Source organism: Momordica charantia, assembly GCF_013281855.1.
Source record: "Momordica charantia cultivar OHB3-1 chromosome 11 unlocalized genomic scaffold, Mcharantia_2.0 BLBB01000011.1, whole genome shotgun sequence".
In the NCBI taxonomy this organism is placed as follows: Eukaryota; Viridiplantae; Streptophyta; class Magnoliopsida; order Cucurbitales; family Cucurbitaceae; genus Momordica; species Momordica charantia.
Window position 1 is genome coordinate 1,197,936 of NW_028275159.1, and position 23,170 is coordinate 1,221,105.

At 35.4% G+C, this 23,170-nt stretch overlaps 4 protein-coding genes and 1 pseudogene across 4 annotated transcripts; 1 reads left to right on the forward strand and 4 right to left on the reverse strand.

Moving 5' to 3' along the window:
* Window positions 1-1,293: 1,293 nt before the first annotated feature.
* On the reverse strand, window positions 1,294-4,274 carry LOC111022694 (uncharacterized). Its single transcript, XM_022299945.2, has 3 exons — window positions 2,034-4,274; window positions 1,751-1,949; window positions 1,294-1,679 (listed from the first exon to the last, which is right to left on the reverse strand). Exons 1-3 carry the CDS (start codon window positions 4,073-4,075, stop codon window positions 1,428-1,430), a joined length of 2,493 nt encoding a protein of 830 aa, XP_022155637.2. The 5' UTR covers window positions 4,076-4,274; the 3' UTR covers window positions 1,294-1,427.
* A 4,919-nt stretch (window positions 4,275-9,193) lies between these two features.
* LOC111008896 (agglutinin) lies at window positions 9,194-10,829 on the reverse strand. The gene is made up of 5 exons (XM_088119644.1): window positions 10,670-10,829; window positions 10,379-10,594; window positions 10,047-10,300; window positions 9,755-9,959; window positions 9,194-9,622 (listed from the first exon to the last, which is right to left on the reverse strand). The coding sequence occupies exons 1-5, from the start codon at window positions 10,670-10,672 to the stop codon at window positions 9,212-9,214; spliced, it is 1,089 nt and encodes a 362-aa protein (XP_087975770.1). The 5' UTR covers window positions 10,673-10,829; the 3' UTR covers window positions 9,194-9,211.
* Window positions 10,830-10,934: 105 nt separating this feature from the next.
* LOC111022774 (uncharacterized) lies at window positions 10,935-22,034 on the reverse strand. The gene is given in 8 exon segments (XM_088119640.1): window positions 10,935-11,074; window positions 11,914-12,112; window positions 12,186-12,384; window positions 12,753-13,582; window positions 13,585-14,330; window positions 14,333-15,953; window positions 17,121-17,330; window positions 21,527-22,034. Coding segments are annotated over 6 exon segments (2,469 nt in total). The 5' UTR covers window positions 14,748-15,953; window positions 17,121-17,330; window positions 21,527-22,034; the 3' UTR covers window positions 10,935-10,994.
* LOC111008843 (jacalin-related lectin 3) lies at window positions 15,684-17,445 on the reverse strand. The gene is made up of 3 exons (XM_088119653.1): window positions 17,410-17,445; window positions 17,121-17,330; window positions 15,684-15,953 (listed from the first exon to the last, which is right to left on the reverse strand). The coding sequence occupies exons 1-3, from the start codon at window positions 17,443-17,445 to the stop codon at window positions 15,684-15,686; spliced, it is 516 nt and encodes a 171-aa protein (XP_087975779.1).
* On the forward strand, window positions 20,223-20,906 carry LOC111022857 (protein RADIALIS-like 4 pseudogene; annotated as a pseudogene).
* Window positions 22,035-23,170: the final 1,136 nt, after the last annotated feature.

Here is a 23,170-nt window from a genome sequence, read left to right on the forward strand (position 1 = left end):
GTTGCATCGTTCTTGCTGTAGAGGTAAGAGAGACGCCCACGATCTCTTTAGTTAACTCTGCCTCTCCTATTTGGTCAAGTTTGCTCCAAAATTTTAATTAATTAATTTACATATTTTTTCAGTACAATAATTTGGAGATACTAGAGATTGAACCTCCATTGAGTACGTGCCAATTATAATTAAAAGTTAAGTAATCATACACTATATGTATATATATATATACATACATAAATAATATATACATACATAAATAAGACAACTGGTTTATAATAATTGTATTTGTTATCATTAATTAAACAATGGTGATAAATTTCAAAAAGTAAAATTTTTAATAATAAATTATAATATGTATAATCTTATCATACCGCCTATCATATAAAAAAATTAATTTGATTATTACTCTATTGTAAGAATATGATTTTTTAGAAAAACACATTATTTTAAAATTAGTCCGACTAATATCAAAGCGAGCATGTATATTGTACTAAAAAAAAAGACATACTCGTTTTTTATTTAAAAATTAATTAAAACATGCCCATCGCCCATTGGGGTAGAAAATTCAAAAATTCAGGAAACAAAAATAAATTTGAAATTTCTTTGGTGAAGAAGAAAAAAACAAAAAAAACAACTCGCAGGACTTGATCTTCGTTGGTACCATACTCGGTAGGGTCGCACCCCATTTAATATTTTAGTCATTTTAATAATCTTTATATATAATTACATTAATCTATGTTAATTTTTATAAATACTTAAATTAAAAAAAATTCCAAGCACAATAAACCAATTATCCATTTTTTTTCTTTCTTTGAAAAAGTTTATATTTTTTAAAGAATTAAAATATTTATAAATGTTTTCTTTCTGTTGCCATATCTAATGATAACTGGGATTGGAAATATGTTCTCTATTCCATTGTTTGTCCTACCTCACTTTTTTATAATATATATATACATTAAAACAATTTTATTTTTTCGGGGAGAAATTAAAACAATTTTATTATTCTCTGCATATAATATATACACTAAAAAAATTGTATCCTTCCGTACCCAACCATGTAAGTCAGTTTTATTATTAGAAAAAAAATTTAATTGAGAAATAAATTAAAAAAATAAACGAGAAAATTTTCCCACAGAAAATCCAATCCCTACAAATTCCTCGTGGGAAATCTCTCTGAGAATTAAATGGGTGCGGAGATAGGACCACGTCCTCTGAACATCCCTACTTGTGGGAGGATTTTGGAAAACAGTATTTAATCTAGAACATGTGTTTTTGCATGTCAAATAATCACGCAAAAAATTTTCAAAATCTTTTTACAGTAAAGTATATTTAGAATCATAGAATTCTGAGTGTTGATACATTTTGTAAAGCATAATACAAGTTTTAGTCCAAAATAATAATAATAAGAAAAAATAAATAAATAAATGATGCGCCTACTGTTTTGAGATTGTGTAGGGTCCAATTGCATCAAGAAATTGACCAGACCTACCATGGAGGCCGATGAACTTAGTTCCCGCTGGGAATGAAAATTTAGTTCCATCTTCTTCCCCATACGGCCCACAACTTCTCCTATTGGTTTCTAAAGTCAGTGATCGGATTACAACCAGTTCACTTCCCCATTTCCTTAGATCACTGTAGTGCCCACGAATCGAAACAAGATACTCATCCGGATAATCAAAAACAACCTACAATCACACATATCACAAAATGAATCTCAATCTGATTGATTAAGGTAACAAAATTGTTTTGGGCTCACCTCAGATCTAGAGCCGCCATTTCCGCCGTGGTTTCTGGACCAGATGAGGCCGCCATTGTTGCTCTCATGAAGAATCTGAAAGGCGTCGACCCATCCTTCATGATAAACGGCGAAACCTCTGATGGAGGCGAAAACTTTTTCTTCCCAAGGACTACCTCCTCTGCCTCCGTATGGTCCCAATTTCCCTCGAGTCCATCCACTTCCATTTTCCAAATAATTAAATTTCAGTTAAAAAGGGTTAATTTGACAATAGGAAGAAATGGGCATGTAAAAAGTATCTTACTTTTGAATTGGGTGTTGGTGAAGTCCAATCCCACGATAGTAAAAGCAGCGGTTGGTGGAAGCCAGCTTCCCCTGCACCGTCCCCCGGTGGTAGCAATGCCCAACGGCGTGCACATTGAACTTACAAACGCCGCATTCAAACGCCAAATCGTCGGAGCAAGATTCACCACACGCCGCGCAATCGCCGCCCTGTTCCACCCCCTTCCATTTCATCGCCAGATTCAGCGGATGCCGGTGAGCTTCGTGCATCTTGGACTTCACATGTGGAAACTCCCCAACAACGCACTCCAAATGCGCACTAAAACTGCACTCCCTGCAACCGTAGAACCAAACCTGCGGCTCCCTTTCCAATTCGCACACATCGCAGTAATATTCCTCTCCTTCTTCCTCCACGAATCCCAATTCCAGAGGATGCGCGTCGGCTCTGTGCCTCACTGTAGTCGGCAGCGTCGCGCATCTAGCGTCCAAGTGGAAGTCGCAGTGGACGCACCGGAAGGCTAATTTTTTCTTCACCCCCTCCCCGCAGCCCTCGCAGTTGTGGTCTTCGTTGGTGCGGTTCAGAGACAGGGGGTGCTCGTGGCCGGGGTGCTCAAATGGGATTTTGATTGAAGCGCACCGCGTGTCGAATGTGGAGAAACAAGCTCTGCAATGGTACGCGAAGCCATGGAAATGCTGCCTACACGCTTCGCATTGGAACACGAAATCCGGGATTGAGATGAGAGTGAGCTTATGTTTGTGAAGGAAATTCCTTTTCTTTAAGGGTAATTCAAGGCATTGTTTGTGGACAATGAAATCGCACTGCTTGCAGCCGTAGGTGTTTGATGGAGGCGTTGACAACAGGCCCTTCATGCACCCATTGCAAACTCTGTCTTGCCCAACTTCCTTTGGAGGGAAGAATTTCAAGCCATGGGGATGAATAAAATGTTGAATCTCAGTCCCCGAGATCTCGGTTATCTGATCATCATCGTCGTCGTCGCTGGAATCAATAGCATCTATGGGCATCGATTGTGAGGAGGCACAATTCAAATGAACAAAGTAGTTGCATTCGTAGCAACCATATCCAGCATACTGGGTCTTTATTTCTTCGCAGCAGAATTTGCAATCAATCTTGTTGGGTACAAATTCAGCCCCATGGCGGAAGTATGTGAGTCTAAGATCATGGCGGCGGTGTCCATATATCCGCAGCGTCAATGGCAATTCAGCGCATTTTTTATGAACCGGAAGATGGCAGGTGACGCAAAACCACGAAAATTCGTCGCCTTTCTCACCACATGCTCGACAAACAAATTCTGCAGGGCTCCAAAATTTGGTGAAGCTGTGTTCGTGATTGAAAGATTTTAAGCACGCGACGTGAAGGTTGAAATTGCACGGTGGACACCTATAGACGAACTCTCTGCAATCGTTTTTGCAACTATTACAGATCGTTCCATTAAAGCCAATCGTGGGAAGAAGAATTAATGGGTGCTCGTGGTAATACGAGTCTTGCATCTGGCGCGGCAGCTCCGCGCATTGTTGATGGAATTGGGCGTCACATTGGGAGCAAAAGTAATGGCTAGAACTAGAATCACCTGATTTTATAAGCAATTGACAAACAACACAAACAACTTCTTGTTTGGTTGCTCTGTTTTGGAGGGCTAATGGGTGGGCGTGGCTGAAGTGTCGAAACTCGCCGCCGGCCGTGCGCCGTAAGCCGCTGGCTTTTGGGTCGGCGATGGCGCATTTGATGTCGATTTGGAAACCGCATTGACGGCACACATAAACCTGACCCGACGGCATTTGCCAACAGGCATTACAGTGGTAGTTGTTGGTGGCTTGAAAAAGAGGATGGTGGGGGTGGAACGGGGAGCGGATCTGAGGCGGAAGGTCGATGCAGGACTGGTGGAGATTGAAGTTGCAGCCGGAGTCGGAGCAGCTGAACGCCGGCGGCCGCAACGGTCGCCGGCATTTGGAGCAGGGGACTGTTTGATCTGCTCCATCGTTCTTGCCCTCTTCGAAGAAGTACAATGGATGGGGGTGGGGCTGATTCAGAATGTCGAAATTCATAGCAGATCTGAAACGAAGCTTGAGAATTGAAACATTGGCATTTCAAAAGAATTGTGAAAGAAGGCTGAAGAATGTGGAAAGGAATTTCTTGTGCTTTTGGGAAAGGATAGAACTTGGAGGGTGCGAGCTGTGAAGAAAAAGTAATGAATGAAATCAAATCATTTCAAGAAATTTCTCTCCCCCTGCGCCCCCACCTCTACTGTAGTCTTAGAAATTGACACAACTAAATTATTTTGGACTTTTTATATCTATAATTATTGAAATGTCAAATTTCAAATTCTGAAATTAAATTAAACTCATTTAAATCCACAAACAAATACCTTTAGGTGTCCTAACCATTTGAGCGGTTTGACCACAACCAAACACTTTTTTGTCAAACCTAATGAAAATATAATAGAGGAACAAAATTTGATCTCTGCTTTGTACATAATTATTTATTGTCAAAACTCAAATGGGCACTTTATAATTATGAAAATGACTAAAGTCGTTTTGTCCACAAATGAACGAGCAGGTTTGGATATTTATATTCAAATGGGCCCCACATGGTGGTGGCAGTTGGGATATTTTGTTGATTTTGTACGCAACATTTATTTATGTCCACAAATTAATGAATAGTTTGGGAAAGACTAAGGAGGCATAAACTCTCTTTTTAATAAAAAAATTAAAGAATATAAAAAGAAAGCACTTTGATTCGGATATTGATAGTCCCAGAAGAACACTTTTCTTTTTTTTTTTTGAAAAACACAAAAAAAACTTCCTCTTTTAATAATAATCAACACATATCATGAAAGTATTGTTGAAGTTAATTTTTAGAGGTAGGAAAAAGTCTTTTCCATTTTCTTTGAATCTGGATATTGAGGATGTATCAGAAACAAAGTCAACCATCTCAAATGGTAAGAAGTACTTAAAAAAAAAAAAAACTCAAATTTGGATAGAGGAATGGCCAGGGGAGATGCCACGTTTAGTTTGCTTCATTATTTTGTTTGAAAATAAAACTCTAATAAAACATATTTATTGATATATATTTTTCCCACTGCGATTCCCCATCAGATTTTGGGTAGTGGCCGGTGGGGATGATGATTAATTTTCATAATAAATTTTAAACTTTTTCTTTATTTGAAAATACATCTTTATTTCATGGCATTCATATAAATATAACTTTTTTAACCTTTAATTTTATGTATAATAAATCTTTGAATTTTACCATATTTAATAGTGCACTTTATAATTTGTGTAAAAAAAATCCTAAAACTTGTAATAAGTCGGGAATGTACTAAATAACCGGCCTATAGAAAAATCAAAACACTTTTATCTAAATTAATACCGTACCCCATGATTAACAAATAATAGATTATTATATTCTTAGATAAAGTTTTGCTCGAAAGATACTAGTGTTAGTGGTGGTCATTGTGGTGGGAAAGGAAAATTATTGGATGCTAAGTTATATTCATTGATATTGAACATTCATTTAGTAGTTCTTCTGGACTAAATAAACTCAAACTAATATAGATTACGAAACTAGATTCTCCCATTATACATGGAGTCGTAGAGTAAAGAAGGGGGAACTTTCCTAACTCATGGGCGAGCATGGGTCCTCCTCGAGTTCCTTCATAGCCATGGTGTAGCACTCTTCGACAAGAATTTTGATTTTGGTATGTAGATGGCGCAACTTTTAGTGCTTGGATCGTTGGCCAACCAAGTATGACATTCGTACACCAATGAGCGGTCAATTAACATGCTTACCATGATGTATTGTTGATTAGTAGTTTGAGTGTCACTTGCTATTTATCTTAGTTCAACTATGGTTTCTGAAATTTCTTCGTTCTCATCGAATAAAGTAGGAGCTTTATTGCGCAAGTAAAGAAGTTTCACCTTCTATGCCTCTCTCAGTTCCAACTACATCCTTGATTAGACACAAGGGAAGTGGAAGCTAGTAGAGAACTATATCACAAGTTTTCCAACCAACTAAAATAAACTCAAACTTAATTTTAATTAAAATAAACTCATATTACAAAACTAAATTCTCTGGCGGAAGTAGTAGTTTGAGTAGGTTCAACTCATTGCTTCATTCAACTGGAATTTCAAAAACTTCATCGTCAAGTGAAGTAGGAGTTTCTCGTACATGTAAAAAAAGTTTCAGCTTCTGTCTCTCTTAGTTCCAACCACATTTATGCTTATACTTTGATAGAGAAGATATTGAGGAGGATTAAATTGCTCTAAAATATATTTTGCATTTTTTGTAATTATATTTGAAAAATATAAATAAAAACCAAAAAGTACAACTAAAAATTCCATAATACTCTTTTATCATAAAATTGAGAGTGAAAGCAACCTCAACTAATGCAATACTAGAGGTAAAACTACAATTTTTAGGATTGACAATAATATTGAGAAAATGACAATAATATAGATTTGAAACATTGATTAAAATGATGAACACATCTAAATGTTGAGGACTTATTTTTGAAGCTATAAACATTATAAAACAGACGAAAAAAAATCATCTATCACTCTTCGTGGTGCGTCTCATCACTCCATTTAAATATATCCAAAGAACAACGATGAGAGTTTATCATATTTGAATATGTTTACCAACAAGATAGATCAAATATGAACTCATTTGACAAAAATATTGTTGGAATAATTAAAATTTTGAGTTTGAATAATTTAGAAAAAAATAGATAAAAAAGTTGAATGTTCAAATCTCCGTACAAATAAAACAACAATATGAAGGAGAGGTGAGGGAGAACAAGGCAACAAGGATAGAGAGAACTGCAAAATGGGGAGGAGGTGACGGGCACAGTAAACTCAAATCTACTGTATATAGGCAGAGAAAAATAAGATAAAATTAAAACAAATAAAAAGAAAAAGAGAAAATAATATTGGTAAATGTAATTAATTATAATTAAGGTGGGCTGAGATATTGGCTTTAATTGTAGCAGATTCTGTCTCTACTAAAACTAGTATTGCACCATATACCAAAAACAAAAAAGTTCAAGTTAAATAACAATACTACTTTTTGTTATCAGATTTTCAGTTTCCTTTTTTGTGTAATTTTTGGTTTTATCTTTTTCCTTTTATTTTGTTTCTTATAGTTAAAGTTTTTATATTAAATTTAGAGAAATGGAACATATATTAAAGAAAATAAGACAATTTTTAGAGGATGAATCTCTGAAACTTTCTAGGAAAATTTTTGTACAGAACCAAAACAAGTAAGAAAATGGAAATTATTAAAGAGTAAAAAAGATAATGGAATTGCAGATTGGAAGTTTCTTCTACTGATTGTAGTAAAAGAAAGAGATGAATTGGAGATATGAGGATAAATCAAAATCGAGAGAAGAAAAAAGAAAAAAAATTATAATAAATATCATAAAATAAATATGTATTTATAAAAATATCACTACTTTTATTGGTTCAAAATGTTAGAAAAGTGATTTTTTTTTGTTGATATGTGATTATATAAGTTTGCAAATGAGTTATTTTTATAAAATTTTAAACATAATTTTATATATAAATTCATAAAGTTTTTGTGTTATTTCTATAAATCCCTGCTAAGAATGAGAGATCTAAAAATCAATAAAAAAAAAGGGTAGCTATTTGATCTAAGGTTTTAAATGTTAATGTCGATGTCTCAATTTCATGGAAATATAAAGATGTCAATTTCATGGAAACATCGATGTCGTTGGATATTTTTGTAAAAGTTAGAAAATTTAAAAAATCGTAAAAACTATTTAAATTAACAAATAAACGTTTTTATATTTCTAAATTAGTTAAAAATAATTAATATTAATATTATGTATATATTAGTAATATTTTGTTAATATTTTTCATATTTTGTTAATTTTCTTGTACTACGAAAGAAATGTCGATTCACTAGTCGATATTGAATCCATAAAAACATTGATATCGATAGAAACGCAGACGTGTTGACGAATATTTAGAATCATGATTTGATCAAATTACAATTAATGGTTAAGATTTATACATACGGTGGGCATTGAGAAATATTGAGAAATTAAATAGAGAATTTTCTCCAACGGTCCGAAACTTATCTCCACGTGAGCATCTTATTCTCGGCCGTCTGATATTTTTTTTCGTTAATCCGATGACCGTAAAAGGCAGCGCGTGAAGCATGCTGGTTTTCCCATGAAACTACATTTTTGCCCCTCTTGTTTTTGTCTCTTGTGCAGCCCGCATCAACTTCTTTCTTTCTCTCTCCTACCCCTTATTATTGAGTTAGTTCGTTGTGGTAGTTGGGATATTTAGTTCATTTGTACGGGCACGTTTATTTATGTAAAGTATATATATTTGTCCAAATAAACTTAAATCAGTAGTAATTAACAGTCTCCATTCGAAGAGATTTTAACTGTTCTTCTTCTTTCATCGGTTTCTCACTACGTTTTCAAAATTGTGTATAAAAAAATTGAAAATGACAAAATCAAATTTCTTATTTCTTACATGTATTTCTAGTTTTTTTTTTCTAAACATAAGTGAAAAATTATTTTACCATTTTTTACTTTTTAAAATCCATAATAAATATCACAAAATAAATATAACATCAAATAATTTTATCAAATTCTCCCCTTAAACTTTAAATATTAATCATTCAACATCATTTTGAATTATATAAAAATCGTTTGAAAAAATATGTAATCAAAGATTAAAATAATTATATAAAAATCACTTTTACAAAATCAACTTAATCTCTTTAGCTGAAATCACTCATTCTCATTCTCAAACAAACCCTAAAAAAGAACTCGACAAACCTCTTATTGGGAACTTCCATTTCCATCATGCATCTCAGATAACACTATTGGGGCACAAGCTGGAGCTCGAGCTTGGCTCTATATAAAAGAATAAGTTTGGTTAAAAAGCACGTTAACAATTTAGTCCATGGAATTTTAATGGTAACAATTTAGTCCTTATACTTTCGTATTGGTAATAATTTAGTCTTTGCACTTTAATAAATAACAATTTAATTCCTATAGTTTAAAATTGGTAACAATTTAGTCACTACCAAGAAAATTATCATCAAAATCAAGCGTCAATTTTTATCATATAATAATTTAATTTTTGTAATTTATAAATACTTTAAATTTTAAGGACTAAATTATTATTAATTTAAAATTAAAGAGTCTAAATCATTATTTTTAAAAATTTAGGCATTATTCCAAGCATAGCATGGGGACCAAAGGTTTTCTTTGACCGATAAGCTTTTACATTTTTCATCATTAAATTAAAGTGAGGGAAGACAATACTGAGAGAAAAGTAAAAGGATAAGATTGAGCGTACTTGTGAATTTGCTTCAAAATATAGTCCAATTGCATCTAGATACCAACCCGATCTACCATGGAATCCCACGATCTTCGTCTCCATGATTGGAAACGAAAATTTGGTTCCATCCTCAACTCCAAATGGCCCATAAGTTCTTCTATCAGTTTCTAAAGTCAACGATCGAATCACAGTGGCCGCATCTCCGAAATTATGCACGTCGCCATAGTAGCCATGAATCGTAACAAAATACTCATCCGGAAACTCAAGCACAACCTACAATTCCATTTCAGTTCAACCCCATCACTTCATTCAGTTCTACTTCGCTGTTTTTTTCTTAATTGTTCCAAATTGCTCGGTTGGGAATTTCAACAAACAGTTTATGGGCATTAGGGAACTTGGGCTAACCTCTGATTTGGAGCTTCCATTATCTCTGCTTCCATGCTTCTTGGACCATACCAATTCCCCATCCTTATTCTCATATTGCATTTGAATGGAGTGGATCCATAGCCCATGATTAATCACCAGCCGTCTGATCGACTGAAAAACATACTCCCAAGGACTCCCACCTCTGCCTCCAAAGGGTGCCAAGCTGAAGTTCTGGAGTTGGCTTCTGCACATAAACAATAGAATAATCTCACTGAAATTCATCTCTCTATTTATATTTTTACACCATACAATTAGAAGATTATACGCATACTTTGGAATTGGCTGTATGTAGAGTCCGATTGCATCGAGGTACCAACCACACCTGCCATGGAAGCCGACGATCTTCGTCCCCATGGTCGGGAATGAAAATCTGGTTCCCTCTTCCATCCCAAATGGGCCATAAGTATTTCTATTGGTCTTGAGAGTCAGCGATCGAATCACAGTAGCCGCAATTCTCCACTTATGTAAGTTGCCGTAGTAGCCAGAAATTGAAATTAGATACTCGTTGGGATAATGTAAAGAAACCTACAAGCAGCCGGTTGAAGAAAAATCAAGACGGGGTTTGACGATCATAAACTGCAATTAGGGTAATTCTAATTTCACCACTGAAGTGGAGCCTTCATTTCCGCCACGCTTGGAACCCCAAATTGATTCCCCATTCTTATCATACTCGACATGAATTGAACAGATCCACTCTCTGTGAGTGATCACAAGGCTTCTAACGGTGGAATAAACTCCGTCATCCCAAGGACTCCCACCTTCTTCGCTCCCACGAATCTTGATCTTCACGGTCGTTTCCGGTGAAGCCTCGTCGTGTTCCTGCAGCAAGAAAAGAAAGCGGTGAATCAGAAAAAGGGTCATCGTCACTTTCAAGTAGCGGCTGCTAATATTTACCATTCTCTTGTATAATGGTCACTGGATACTGCAGGATCAGGATGGATGAGATGAGAAACAACAAAGTTGAGAGATTGGAATCAGTGGTCGCTCAACCGCAACCAGAGCCCAGAGGAGAGGAGACACCCTGTATCTTTGGAAATTTGCGTGCATCGAATTCTAAAAGTCGTCCAACAAAAATAAATTGGGATTTTTTACCATTCCTCGTGAATAAGTCAATGTTTTACAGAAATATCCATGGACAGCGACGTTAACTTTGATCATACTCCACCATCCACTCTTTGTGATTCATCACAGAAGTCGTCTAACGGTGGAATTAACGCCGTCATCCCGAGGACTCCCACCTTGTTTGCACCCGTGAATCTCGATCTTCACCGCCGTTTCCTGTGAAGCTTCGCCGTCTTCCTGCAGCAACAAAATAAAACGGTGAATCAGAAAAAATTGGTGACTCACATTTACCGTACCTTTAATGGCTAGAATTTACCATCCTGATGTTGTGGACTGGTTACTCAATGATGGATGAGAAACAATAAAGTTGAGAGATGTGATGTCGGAATTCCAACTACGATCTCGTTTATAGAGATTAATTTATAAATTGTTTTTAATAAAAAGGATTTCTAATTGATTGAGATTGAGAAATATTATATAAAACGTAATTTACAAAATACGATTTATAATTTAATTGGATGACCCGCAACCGGCCACCACAACTAGAGGAGACCGAGTCACCGAGACCCATGTATCTTTAGAAAAGTCAGTAAACAAAATTAATTGTTGAAATTTCTTTGGTGATTGTGACTGTGAAGAAACATATTATATTAATTAATAACAAAAATGACTGGAAACCACATTGTCTCACGTGCCACGACATAAATGAAAGGTTTTGATAAACCACATTCTCTATTCATAATAATTATTAATTAATGCTTTTGAATATTGGACGAAAAAATCACAATGAGGATTAATAAAGTAAATGGATGTGTCAAAACGAGCGTTACTAAAGGGTAATTGACATATATCTCCAACCAAGAAGTTGTTAGTAAAAAAAATAAAGTAGATAGATGTTTCAAGCAAACAGAGGCTTGAATACTCGTACTCTTGTTTAAAAGTTAATATCCTAAAAATAATATATACATGGCAGGCTTAACCTTTCAGAGCTCTTACCTTGCCATTTCACCCACTTAATTACACATGATCTGAAATTGCATGGAGTCCAATTGAATCAAGGTAAGAACCAGACCTACCATGGATGCCAACAATTTTCATCCCCTCATTTGGAAATGAAAATTTTGTTCCTTCTTCCATTCCAAAAGGCCCATAACTTCTCCTGTTACTTGTTACAGTCAGCGATCGTATAAGAGTGGTTGCAATTCCACCCAAATGTATGTCGCCATAGCAGCCTTCAATCGTAACAAGATATTCATCTGGATAATTTAAAACCACCTGCAATCAATTCCATCTCACCAATTCAATCACAAAACAACATCACTAATTTTATGGAATTATTTGAGCTAACCTCAGATCTGGAACCTCCATCTCCGCCATGCTTTGCAGACCAAAATGAGTTCCCATTCTTCTCATATTCTATTCGGATAGAGTCAATCCATCGCCCATGATTCACCACCAACCGTCTGATCGTCAAGAAAGCTCTTTCATTCCAAGGATTCCCGCCTTTTCCGCCGTACGGCCCCAACGAGATGCGCTTGCTCCCCGATCTTCACATTAAAAAAATAAAGGATATCGTTTCTGGAAGAAAAAAAGTGTACTGATTTCACTCATAAAACTCTTTTAAGTACACTGTCATTTTATATACAATATGTAGTAAAAAATTAATTTGTTTAAGAGAGTTCATAATCAGTGTTTTGTTTGTCATGGAAAAAATAGTAACAAACAAAACACTTATTCAAACCGTTATTTTCAATGATCACAGAAACTTTACCCTTGAACAAATTAATTTTTTTCTACATATCATATATAAAACGGCAGTGTACTGAAATCGTAAGAGAAGACTAAAAGTACTCGATAACCCTCCCGTAAACACAAAGTAGTATATAGTAAATGAAACAGTAGATCATGGGGTTACCTTTGATAAGGGTGCAAGTAGAGGAGAAGTGAACGAGAGTAAGGGAAAGGCATGGTGAAACCTATTCGGCCTTGCATAAGCTGTTGGTGGTAACAAGGCCCAAATGCGTGCACATTGAACTTGCAACGCCCACATTCAAATGCCAAATTTCCATCACAAGAATCGCCGCAGTTTCTACAAGCAGAGTACCCTTTTTTACCCTCTTTCACCAAACTCAGCGGATGAACATCTCCTTCACACTTTGCAGACTTCATAAAGGGATAGTCCCCAAGAGCGCAACTTGTATGTGCGGTAAAACAGCACAACCTGCAATAATAAAACCATTGCTCTGCCTCTCTTTCTTCTTCACAAATGTCACAATAATATTCCTCGCTTTTCTCATCTTCATTCACAAATGTGAGGTTCAAAGGATGTTCGTCGAATCTGTGTTTCACTGCGATTGGGAGAGTTGCACACCTTCCATCCAAATGGAAGTTGCAATCGATGCATCCAAACGCTACTTTGTTCTCATCCACCCCGTCCCCACAAGCTTCGCTATTCTGTTGTTCGTTCGTAGAACATAGAGACAGGGGATGATCATGACTCGGATGTGTAAATGGGATTGTAATTGTAGTACATCGAATGTCGATGGCGAAGCCGGGGCATTGTTCACATTGATAGGCGAAGCCATGGCAATATTGAAGACAAACAGCACATGAGAATACAAAATCTGAGATGAAGATCAAATTCAACAAATGTGGATGGAACAAGCAAGTCTTATGTGTTGGCAATCTTGCACATTCTTGATGCAAAAAATAGTTGCACTGCGAGCAACCATAAGATTGGGACTGAGTTGTATGTACCTCATGCACCCATCACAATGCCTGTCCCCGCCAGAGCAGAGGCTCAAATTATGCTCATGGCTAAAATGAAGAATCCCACCTTCCAAATTGATGTCATTGTTAGCATCCACTGATCTCTCATTGAAAATTTCAATTCGTCGACTGTCAGCACAACCCAAATGCGCGACATAGCTGCATTGGCGACAAACGTATGCAGCATACGATTTGTTTATCTCTTCACCGCAGGTTTTACACATACAGTTGTTCAAACCAAGTTGATGAAGAGAGAATGTGAGATCCAAGAGATGACAATGTTCAGAGGTTTGGAGAACCAATGGTAAGTCTGCACATTTTTTGTGGGCGGAGAGATGGCAGATGTTACAAAACCAAGGAAATCCACGCTCTGACTTGCCACAAGCTTGGCAATCATAAGAAAGCACCCTCCGGAGATTGAGGAAAGTGTGTTGGTGTTTGAAGGATGACAAACACGCTACATGAAGATTGAAATTACACAGCGGACAGCCGTAGAAGAATCCTACGCATTCATTTCTGCAGCTGTCGCAAAGAGAGTTGTACACAAAGGGTCGAGGAAAAAGAAACAGGGGATGGTGATGAAAAACAAGATTTAGAATCTCCCGAGGAAGCTCAGCACATTGTTGATGAAAGTAGGAATCGGAGCGAGAGCAGAAGTAAATAGAACCTGATGTTATAAGGAGTTGGCACACAAGGCAAACAACTTTTGCGGTGTGTTTATGGTGAAGGTCAACGGATGGGGATGGCTGAAATGTTGAAACTGGCCAGTTGGCATCCGTCGTAAGCCGCTGGCTTTTGGGTCGGCGATGGCGCATTGGAGGTCGATCTGGAAACCGCATTCGGAGCAGCGGTAGAGGTGGTCGGTGGGAATTTGGTAACAGCAGTTGCAGGAGTGGTTGTTGATGGTGAGAGAGAGAGGAGGGTGTTGGGGATGGAAGGGGGTGCGGATCTGAGGAGGAAAGTGGACGCATGATTGATGGAGATGGAAGTTGCAGTCGGAGCAGCTGAAGGCGGGTGGGCGCCATGGTTGACGGCATTTGGAGCAGCAAATTAGTTGCTGGCCATCGTTGAGTTTGCCGTGTTGGTAGAAGATCAAGGATTGGGGGTGCGGATGCGGGTGATTCACAAGGTCAAACTCCATCTCTTTTACCCCTCAATGTCAGTGCCATTGGACTTGAATTTAATCACAATCCTACAACCCACTAAGTTGATTAATTTATACAATTTTGCATATTTTCTTTTTAAAGTTTCTTTTTTAAAAAAAAATTATTTCTTTTTAAGTTTCAGTTCCTAAACTTTATTTTTACAAACACCCCAAGTCGACCAACTTGGGCTGAGAAGCACGGGCCCAACGACCATCTTAGGCTGCCTAGGACAGACATGACGACCCCACGCTGAATAACAAACGATCATCTAAAGTACCAACCCGAGCTGATCAATCTAAGTCGACCACCGCGGGCCAATCAGATCGAGTCAAGCATCCCAAGATGACATCCCAAGCACCAGCCTAGGCCCTCTAGCTCGAGGTGACTGTCTCGAGCCTAACCATCCCAAGTCCGACTACTTCAGGTCAACCAGTAAGGGCTCGACCAATCTGGGTTGACCAACACTGGCTGGAGCACCCTAGTATGATCGTCTAGGGCTCGACCACCCCGAGTACACCAACTCAAGCTAACCAACTCAGGTCGACCACCACAGGGCGACCAACCCAAATTGACATGTGCAGGACCACCATCTTGAGTCAAACTAGTTCTAGCCAACCAAAACTCTAGTCGACCACAACGGGTCGACCAACCTGAGATGACTAACTCGGGCCAATCGACTCAAGCATACTAAATAACCTTATCATTCAATATTAAAAAAAAAAGGTAAATTACATAAACCAAGAAAGAAAAAAGCAAATTATATGATAATTGTTACATTGCTCCAAGATGAATGGTAAAAGTTAAACATTAAATTGAAAACAAGCATTTCAATAGTAAAAAACTAAAATGAACAAAAATTAAAACCACAGCGACAAAATTAGGCCTTTAGAAATTAAAAAAGCCAAAATTTTAGAGATATTTAAAGCAAAATTTTATCCTTCCAAACCTGCGGTTTTATTCTTGTGAATGGGGATGGCTTTGATCCCAATAGAATCAAGGTACCAGTGAGATCTGCCATGGAGACCAACGATCTTAGCACCAGTTGTAGGGAACCAAAATTTTGTTCCATCTTCCTCACCAAATGGCCCATAAATTCGTTTGTTGCTTTCCAAATTCAGTGATCGGACTACATAGTCTGCTCCGAAGTTGCCCACATATCCATGAATTGAAATTAAGTACTCCTCTGGATATTCAAGCACCACCTGAATTTTAGATGAATTAAGAAATAAAAATTATATATTGAGGGACTGTTTAATTTTGTCCTTTTTTTTTTTTTCTAAAAGTACGTGTTTAATTTTTGAAGAAAAATATTGATTTTAGTACTATATTGTTATTATTATTTTTATTTACGAAGTGCATGATAGGGACCACAAAAAGATTAAAATCGCAAAAGTGTTGAGTTTTTTTTTTCTTCTTTTTTTAGTATATTTAAACAAAGTCATTTCTTAAGAGGAAATTGTAATCAAGAAATGATTATGAAATGTATTTGTTTACACTAAAATAGATAGAATTAAGAAAATAAAAATTGTTGTCAAACACAATTACACACATTATTTAAAAAATATATTGATAGAAGTACCTATCATATTATCATCTTTTATTCACAAAGTTCACGATAAAGACCAAAAAAATATTAAATTGATGTAAAAGTAGTGAGTTTTTTCTAAGTATTTTCTAACAAAGTCACACAAATTAAATATAGTTTCCAAAATGATACATACACACCGATTTTTTAAATAAAACTTATTTTTTCTACCCATACTATTGAAAAAATTACTAATTTAGAGTGTGTTTAATAGTTTTTTAAAGTACTTTTAGGTAACTAAAAGTGATTTTTAAAAAATCCGACAATATTTGATAATAAATAAATTTAAAATTAGATTGCTTTAAAATTCATTTTTGAAAAAAGGGATTGTCCAAAAAGTTAACTTTTAAAGTGATATTACACCCTTACTTTAGCACTAAAAAAAAGTGCAAAAAAGTACTTAAATTAAAAAATTGGTAGTGTTCACTAAATTTTAGAGGGTTAAAAAGGGTTTTTGATTTATTAAAATTGCTTTTTTTTTTAATTTTCAATAACAACTTTTAGAAAATCTAAAAAATTGATCCCAATTTTTAATTTCATAATTTTTTAAACAAATATTTTTTCTTCAAACACATCTTATAAAAATAACTTTGACTAAAATAATTTTATGTTGGGTTACATTTTTTTAAATGATTTTCGTGCATCATTTTCTGGACAATAAATTTTAAAGCCATTATTCAAAGAATAATTATAAATTTCACAAAGAAGTTAATCGAATTTTTAACAAATTTTGTTTCAGAACTTGAAAAGAAACAGAAATAGGGGGGTGGAAACACACACATACCTCAGATCTCAAACCACCATTTCCACCGTGCCTCCTTGACCAAATTGAGCTTCCATTGTCGTCATATTCGGTCCGAATGGAGTCGACGCATCTCCCATGATTAATAACCAGCTGCTTTATTGATGAGAAAACTCCGTCGTCCCAAAGGAATCCTCCGGCGCCGCCGTGCTGTCCCAGCGACATCGCCTTCTTCCCCACATCATCTTCATCCTGATTCGTCAGCTTTTCCAAAATTAATCAAGTCATCAAACCAAATCATTCCTAATTATATGCTAATATAAGATCTTACCTTTATTCGTAACACTGGTTTTCTATATCTCGCCATTTTAGACAGAGACAGAGAGAGATCAGAGAGAGCGAAGTCGAGAGAAAATTGGGATGTTGGAAATAATATCAGCAATTGAAATTTTGTAACAGAAAGAAAGTCAGTGGAGATATAATAAAGATAAACTATGGGGATGGCTCTCTCCAGTCAACTTGATTGAATGAGTTGGAAGAAGCACTTATTTTTTCAGAAATTTGAAAAAAAGAAAAAAAAAAACCCTTGATATGTTAAATTCTATTGTTTGACCAAATCAAACTATGTTTTCTTTATATATTAAATTTTAATACCTAGTTTGCACTCATTTTCTCGAAATCTCTTCTTACTTTCTATGCTCATTGTTACAACTATGGTGCAATCGTCAACTAATCTCGAGACTCAAAAACGGTAAACATGTTGTTCTTGATCAACCGTCTAGAGCTCCATAATTTTTAGTTTATTCTGCCTCCACCTCTACTTAATTGGGTTAATCATCACTTATGATTAGCTATAATGACTAAGTTATGCAGTACTCCGAAGTAACAGGATTAGGGATCACCGTTTGGTGAGTTCAATATTTACTTTAGAATTGTCCTTAAATGATAGTTTGGGTGGCTTGGGACCTCAAGGAATAACCTTAAGGTCTTGAATGGACGCAACTTCCACCAAACAACGACTCCTTGTATATGTACGAGTATGGGGACAATGCATGTACCCGGTATAGTGGCTATAGGGACAATGCGCATACCCTAAGTATAGTGTCATAAAGGCCAAAGGACCGTCGACTCCTGGATAATAAAAAAAATATTTACTTTGGAATTATCTGGAGCATTTGTCGCAAGTATTGACAGTGGTTGGAATGAAAATTAGGTTCCTAATTCAACACCAAATTTCCGACAAATTCTTCATTTTCCTTCGCAGGATTGATCGAATAACAATAGCTAGCACCAATTCAGATTTCATCCAAGTTGCTGTAGAACCTAACTACATATTTAGAAGAAGACAGCTATTTTTGGGCTCTAGATTCCCGATAGGACCGTACGGAGATGATTTTTTCCAAAATTCTGGATGAACACGCTAGGCCCTTTTGTAATTTTCTGAAAGTAAAGTTTCCAATATTTGCATCTTGCAATAAAGTAAAAGTAACCTTATCGTCAGTTCTGCTGCAAGTTTAACCAAAAAGCCCTAATATTAACCCCCATTTCTTTTTTATCAGTCTCCAGATCCAATTCCAGCGCCTAAGATCTTTGGTTTTCCAATGATTGAGCTTTGCGGCTGGAATAGCTAAATTTCCAAATTCTCCATGAGGGATTCGACAAGATCAAATTTGTAAAGTCTAGGGAGGCATGACCGTGTAATTTCCAACACAGCCCGGGAAATTTCTTTAAGTGTATATTCAAACGTCAAAGGTTACTTTCACAGTAAACTCAAACGATTAACAAATTCACAAATTCATCATTACGACTGATGTAGTAAGCCAGTCTTGAGAGCGTAAAATCAAGCACGAAACGTAACATATACGTTAGATGCATTCTTTTTACAAAATTAAAAGGGGGTTTGTGAGGATCCAGAAATCTTTAGGAAAAATCACATCTTTTAAAAGAATGTAGATTCCAATCATGATATTCTAAGATTTTTCACTGCTTTTGAAGCCTGAAATTGAGAAGTTAAAATAATACATCATAGAAATTTACTTCGTAAATTTGAGAAAAGCAAAACTCACGCATTAAGTATAAATTATACTTATTAATTTTAGCATCACTTAACTGGTTTAAGACATATATATTCGATTAAAAAGTCAAATGAGAGAATTTTAATTCTCACCTATTATTTGTACTCAAACAAAATTGCTTTTAAACTACAATTTATACAAATGTTAATCGGTTTTAGTCTTTAAATTTTGCAATTTTTTCACTTTTATTTTCATTCTTTTAACTTTTAAAACTTCAACTTTAGTTCTGGTAACTTTTATGTTAAAGTCTCCTATATCATTCTTATTCTAGATATGATATAAAGATAATTGATGGTGCTAGACTCTATTTTCAATAAATAAGAGTAAGATTTTAAGACAATGACTTGACATAAAATTAAATTTAAAGAAAACTGAAGAACTATAATTAAATTTATAGATGTGAAAGGTCAAAATGAAAATGAATAGATTCAAAGAATAAAATCAGAACTTTAAAATTTTGGAGATTGCAAAAAAGAAAGAAAAAAAAAAAGATAAATGTTTAAGCACTAAAACATATTTAAACCTATGTGGGTGTATGGACACAGAAAGATGAATCCTTTGCTCCTTTTCAGCTTAGCACTTGTCATGTCCAAGAAACTGTAGCTAAAGTCGTTTTGTGGTTGCTATGTATCTATTTCAGAGTGAAGGAATAATAATCATACTAAAGATGGAATATGTATGGTATATTATAGCATGTAGCTGAATAATAAAAGGAAAGAAAAAACCTCAACCAAAGAAAGGAAAGGTAAGTTTCATTGGCCTTTTTTACACATTCAAAAGGTGGGATGAAACTTTTGTTATGGGCGCATCTATTTGTCAAGAGATAGGCTAAGAATTGGATCTAATCCTCCACCAGGCTGTAAATTCTCGAGAAAATTCTACTTGCTGATGATATTTTAAATGAAAAGAAAAGAGACTTTTTTCCAAAAGATTTCACTACAGCCAGTCCCCTTGACACACTCTTTCTAGCCTCTGCTCAACAAGACGAATCATATCTTATAGCCTTATATATATATATTCGTCAACTTGCACCGATTCCACTAAACAACCCCTCAACCTCCAGTATATAAGGAGCAAAGGACAATAATGCTCATACCATCCCTCAACTTCTTCCTTCCCCCCCTTACTGAGACATACTTTTCCCCACTCTTTTTGCATTCTCCCATTTTGTAGCTGTTAGACTCTGAGCTGTGAAAAAAGTCGATTTTAGTGAAATACCAAAAGATATCATATCATATATATCCCAACGCCCATACTCCCCTTTCTCTCCTTTCTCAGTGCCAAGCTAACTTTAAAATAATGGCATCAAGCTCCGTCACGTCAGCACGTGGCTTTTACTCGTCCTGGACAAAAAGAGAGAACAAGAAATTTGAGGAGGCATTGGCCTTCTATGACCAGGACACACCAGACCGGTTCGAGAAAGTAGCGAGGGCGGTTGGTGGGGGGAAGACAGCTGAGGAAGCAAGAAGGCTGTATGAGTTGCTAGAGCGAGATGTCAAAAAAATTGAAGCTGGTCAAGTCCAAATACCCCTGTATAAGAATACTGGATATAACGGCAGATAGGAAGGTGGTATGGTATGTGACCAGCAGAGGTAATATCCTACTTACTGAAGCCTGAATCCTATATATCCTCGGTAATCTTATCTTTTCTAGTAGTAAATCTGAATAAATGTTCTTAACAAGCTGTAACTTATGTCCTATAATTCCTGGTGAAATATATCGAAACGACTCTATAACTGGCCCGTTGTTCAAATACCATCCGAATGACTAACTTTTCAATTGAGCAACCCAAACAAAGCACTTAAAACTTCAATTTCCTTTGAAGTAGATGAAGCTAAGATTTCTAAAATTGCCTCAAAACCAAGTAGTATGATTAGGAGTGAGTGTGATGGTGCATAAGTAGTTTTCTGTCATCTGAGTCACATAAAAAAGTTGATAACGGGATATTTGCAAATCTTAAGACAGAATTTGTCGTAAATAACGATGCAGAATAGACCTTGAATGCTCAAAACTTGTCCACGAATCCCTTGGATGCATCCCCTCTTTTTCTAGTGGCTACCAATAGACTAAAACCAATGCAAATCTATCTTGTGAGTCTGTGACTACGTGATTTTCTAACATTTTCCATTATCCATCCGTATATTCAGCTTTCTACGCAACCCACATGATATCTAATCCTGAATGCACATGATCCCATAATTTGGAATTCAAACTCCATTACGTATAATACATACTATCGTTTCTTCAATGTAGCATGCTCATGAGGAATCCTGTACTGTGCAAATTCAGATAAAAAATGAAATCCTTTCGAGGTGTGCTATTGAATCAGTCCATCATACATGAAAATGTAATAAAAGAATCAAAAAATTGTACCTACACTCTCGCGGACTCCCTTTTGAAATGACGTATATCATATGTAATCGTTTCTCTTCTTTATGCTGTGATTCGTCTGAGAATTGATTAGCGCTAATTTTGACACTGTAATTGAATCAAATGAATGTTAAAATAGGTGCATAGTTGCATCAATTGAATGAAAATCCAACTAAACAAAAATTTCAGATGCGAATAACCTTAATAATAAATGTCTACGCGAGACAAAAGAGATTCGCCAAGTATCAGCCTGAAATTAGTGTGTAGAGTACCAATTGAACAGAAGAGCAGATATAAAATGTATAATGCGATGGACGAAAGAGCGTAAAAGAGATGCGAAGCGCAATAGAGTCAAGAAAATGCACTTCGAAAATAGAATCAGAGAGGAGAGAATCGCCACTCACATATGGCGTTACTGACCTTTACGCGCTGAGATTGCAGCAGGAATTACAAGATGGAGGTGGCTCATTTGATTTCATAACGACTTGTACATTCCATCGTAATTAGGAACCGCGGGAACGAAGAATTGAAATGATTCTACCTTTAAATTGGAAAAACCTTTTTTTTTTATTATTATTAAGAGAAGGTGTCAATTAAAGTTAAAGTTTTGTCAGTAGAATATGTGGAGGCGGTGAATCGAAATCACAATTTATTGATTGGAGATATATGTCAATTAGTGCTTAGCTATACTCGCTTTTGACGTCAATTACGGTTAAGTTGTATGGTTATCTAACAAAATATTTACTAATATATCAAATATCTAGTGTAATTTTTTTTCCTTATTACAATATGTGAAGGTTGAGTTTTAACTCACAACTTGAAAATAGGTCTTTTCTAGTATAACACGTGGGATAGATAATTGAATTCACAACGTCTTGATTGGAGATATATGTTAATTCTTTTTGGGTTATGTTCGTTTTGACAATTTGAAAATAAGTTGGTTAAATTGAACTATAGTTGGTGTATTAGATATCAATATAAATATAAAAATAAAACCTTATAACTTTTTTTTAATTAGAAAATATTTATTTACTCATTCAAATAAGTTTTTGTAAGTTTCTAACGATAAATTGTATTAAAAAAAGATTTTGTAAGTTAGTTAAATTTTAATTGACTTTTTTCAAAACGAAAATATATAGTTACAAATATTTTTTTAAAATAAAGTCATTAATTCAATATTTTCTTCCATATGGCATATATCCATCCAAATTCCAAGCACACAGAATTAAATATAAATCAAATTGTGACATAAAATACTTATATTAAAATCGAACAAAATCAATTCTTAAGTAGTACAAAAAATTAACCAATTTGCTATTTAGCATATTCATATGCAAATTCTACAAATTGGATCGTAGCATATGTTAGCACATGATACAACAAATAGAAATTCATATATATATAAACAATACTTGCTGACATCAAATGTGGCCTACGGTAATTTACTTTCGAATGAGAGGAAAGTTTATGTTGGATTTCTTGTATTTCTGAATGGCCTGTCTTTATTTTTTTCTTAATAAAAGTCTTCTTTTTTTCCCATTAAAGAAAAAAAAAAGGGTGGTCTAAGTGAATTTTAACTCTTGATGAATGTGTCTTCAATTTATTAAAAAAAAAAACAATATTCATTTATAGTCATTTCCCTCCATA

Coding starts and splice junctions, on each gene's coding strand:
- LOC111008843 (XM_088119653.1), bottom strand. CDS start 17,445: ATGGCGAGATATAGAAAACCAGTGTTACGAATAAAG. Junction 17,331..17,409: donor AACCAGTGTTACGAATAAAG/GTAAGATCTTAT, acceptor CTGACGAATCAG/GATGAAGATGATGTGGGGAA. Junction 15,954..17,120: donor ATGGTGGTTTGAGATCTGAG/GTATGTGTGTGT, acceptor TCTAAAATTCAG/GTGGTGCTTGAATATCCAGA.
- LOC111008896 (XM_088119644.1), bottom strand. Junction 10,301..10,378: donor ATGAAGGCTCCACTTCAGTG/GTGAAATTAGAA, acceptor GGCTGCTTGTAG/GTTTCTTTACATTATCCCAA. Junction 9,960..10,046: donor TACATACAGCCAATTCCAAA/GTATGCGTATAA, acceptor GTTTATGTGCAG/AAGCCAACTCCAGAACTTCA.
- LOC111022694 (XM_022299945.2), bottom strand. CDS start 4,075: ATGAATTTCGACATTCTGAATCAGCCCCACCCCCATCCATTGTACTTC. Junction 1,950..2,033: donor CACCAACACCCAATTCAAAA/GTAAGATACTTT, acceptor GGAAAATGGAAG/TGGATGGACTCGAGGGAAAT. Junction 1,680..1,750: donor ATGGCGGCTCTAGATCTGAG/GTGAGCCCAAAA, acceptor GTGTGATTGTAG/GTTGTTTTTGATTATCCGGA.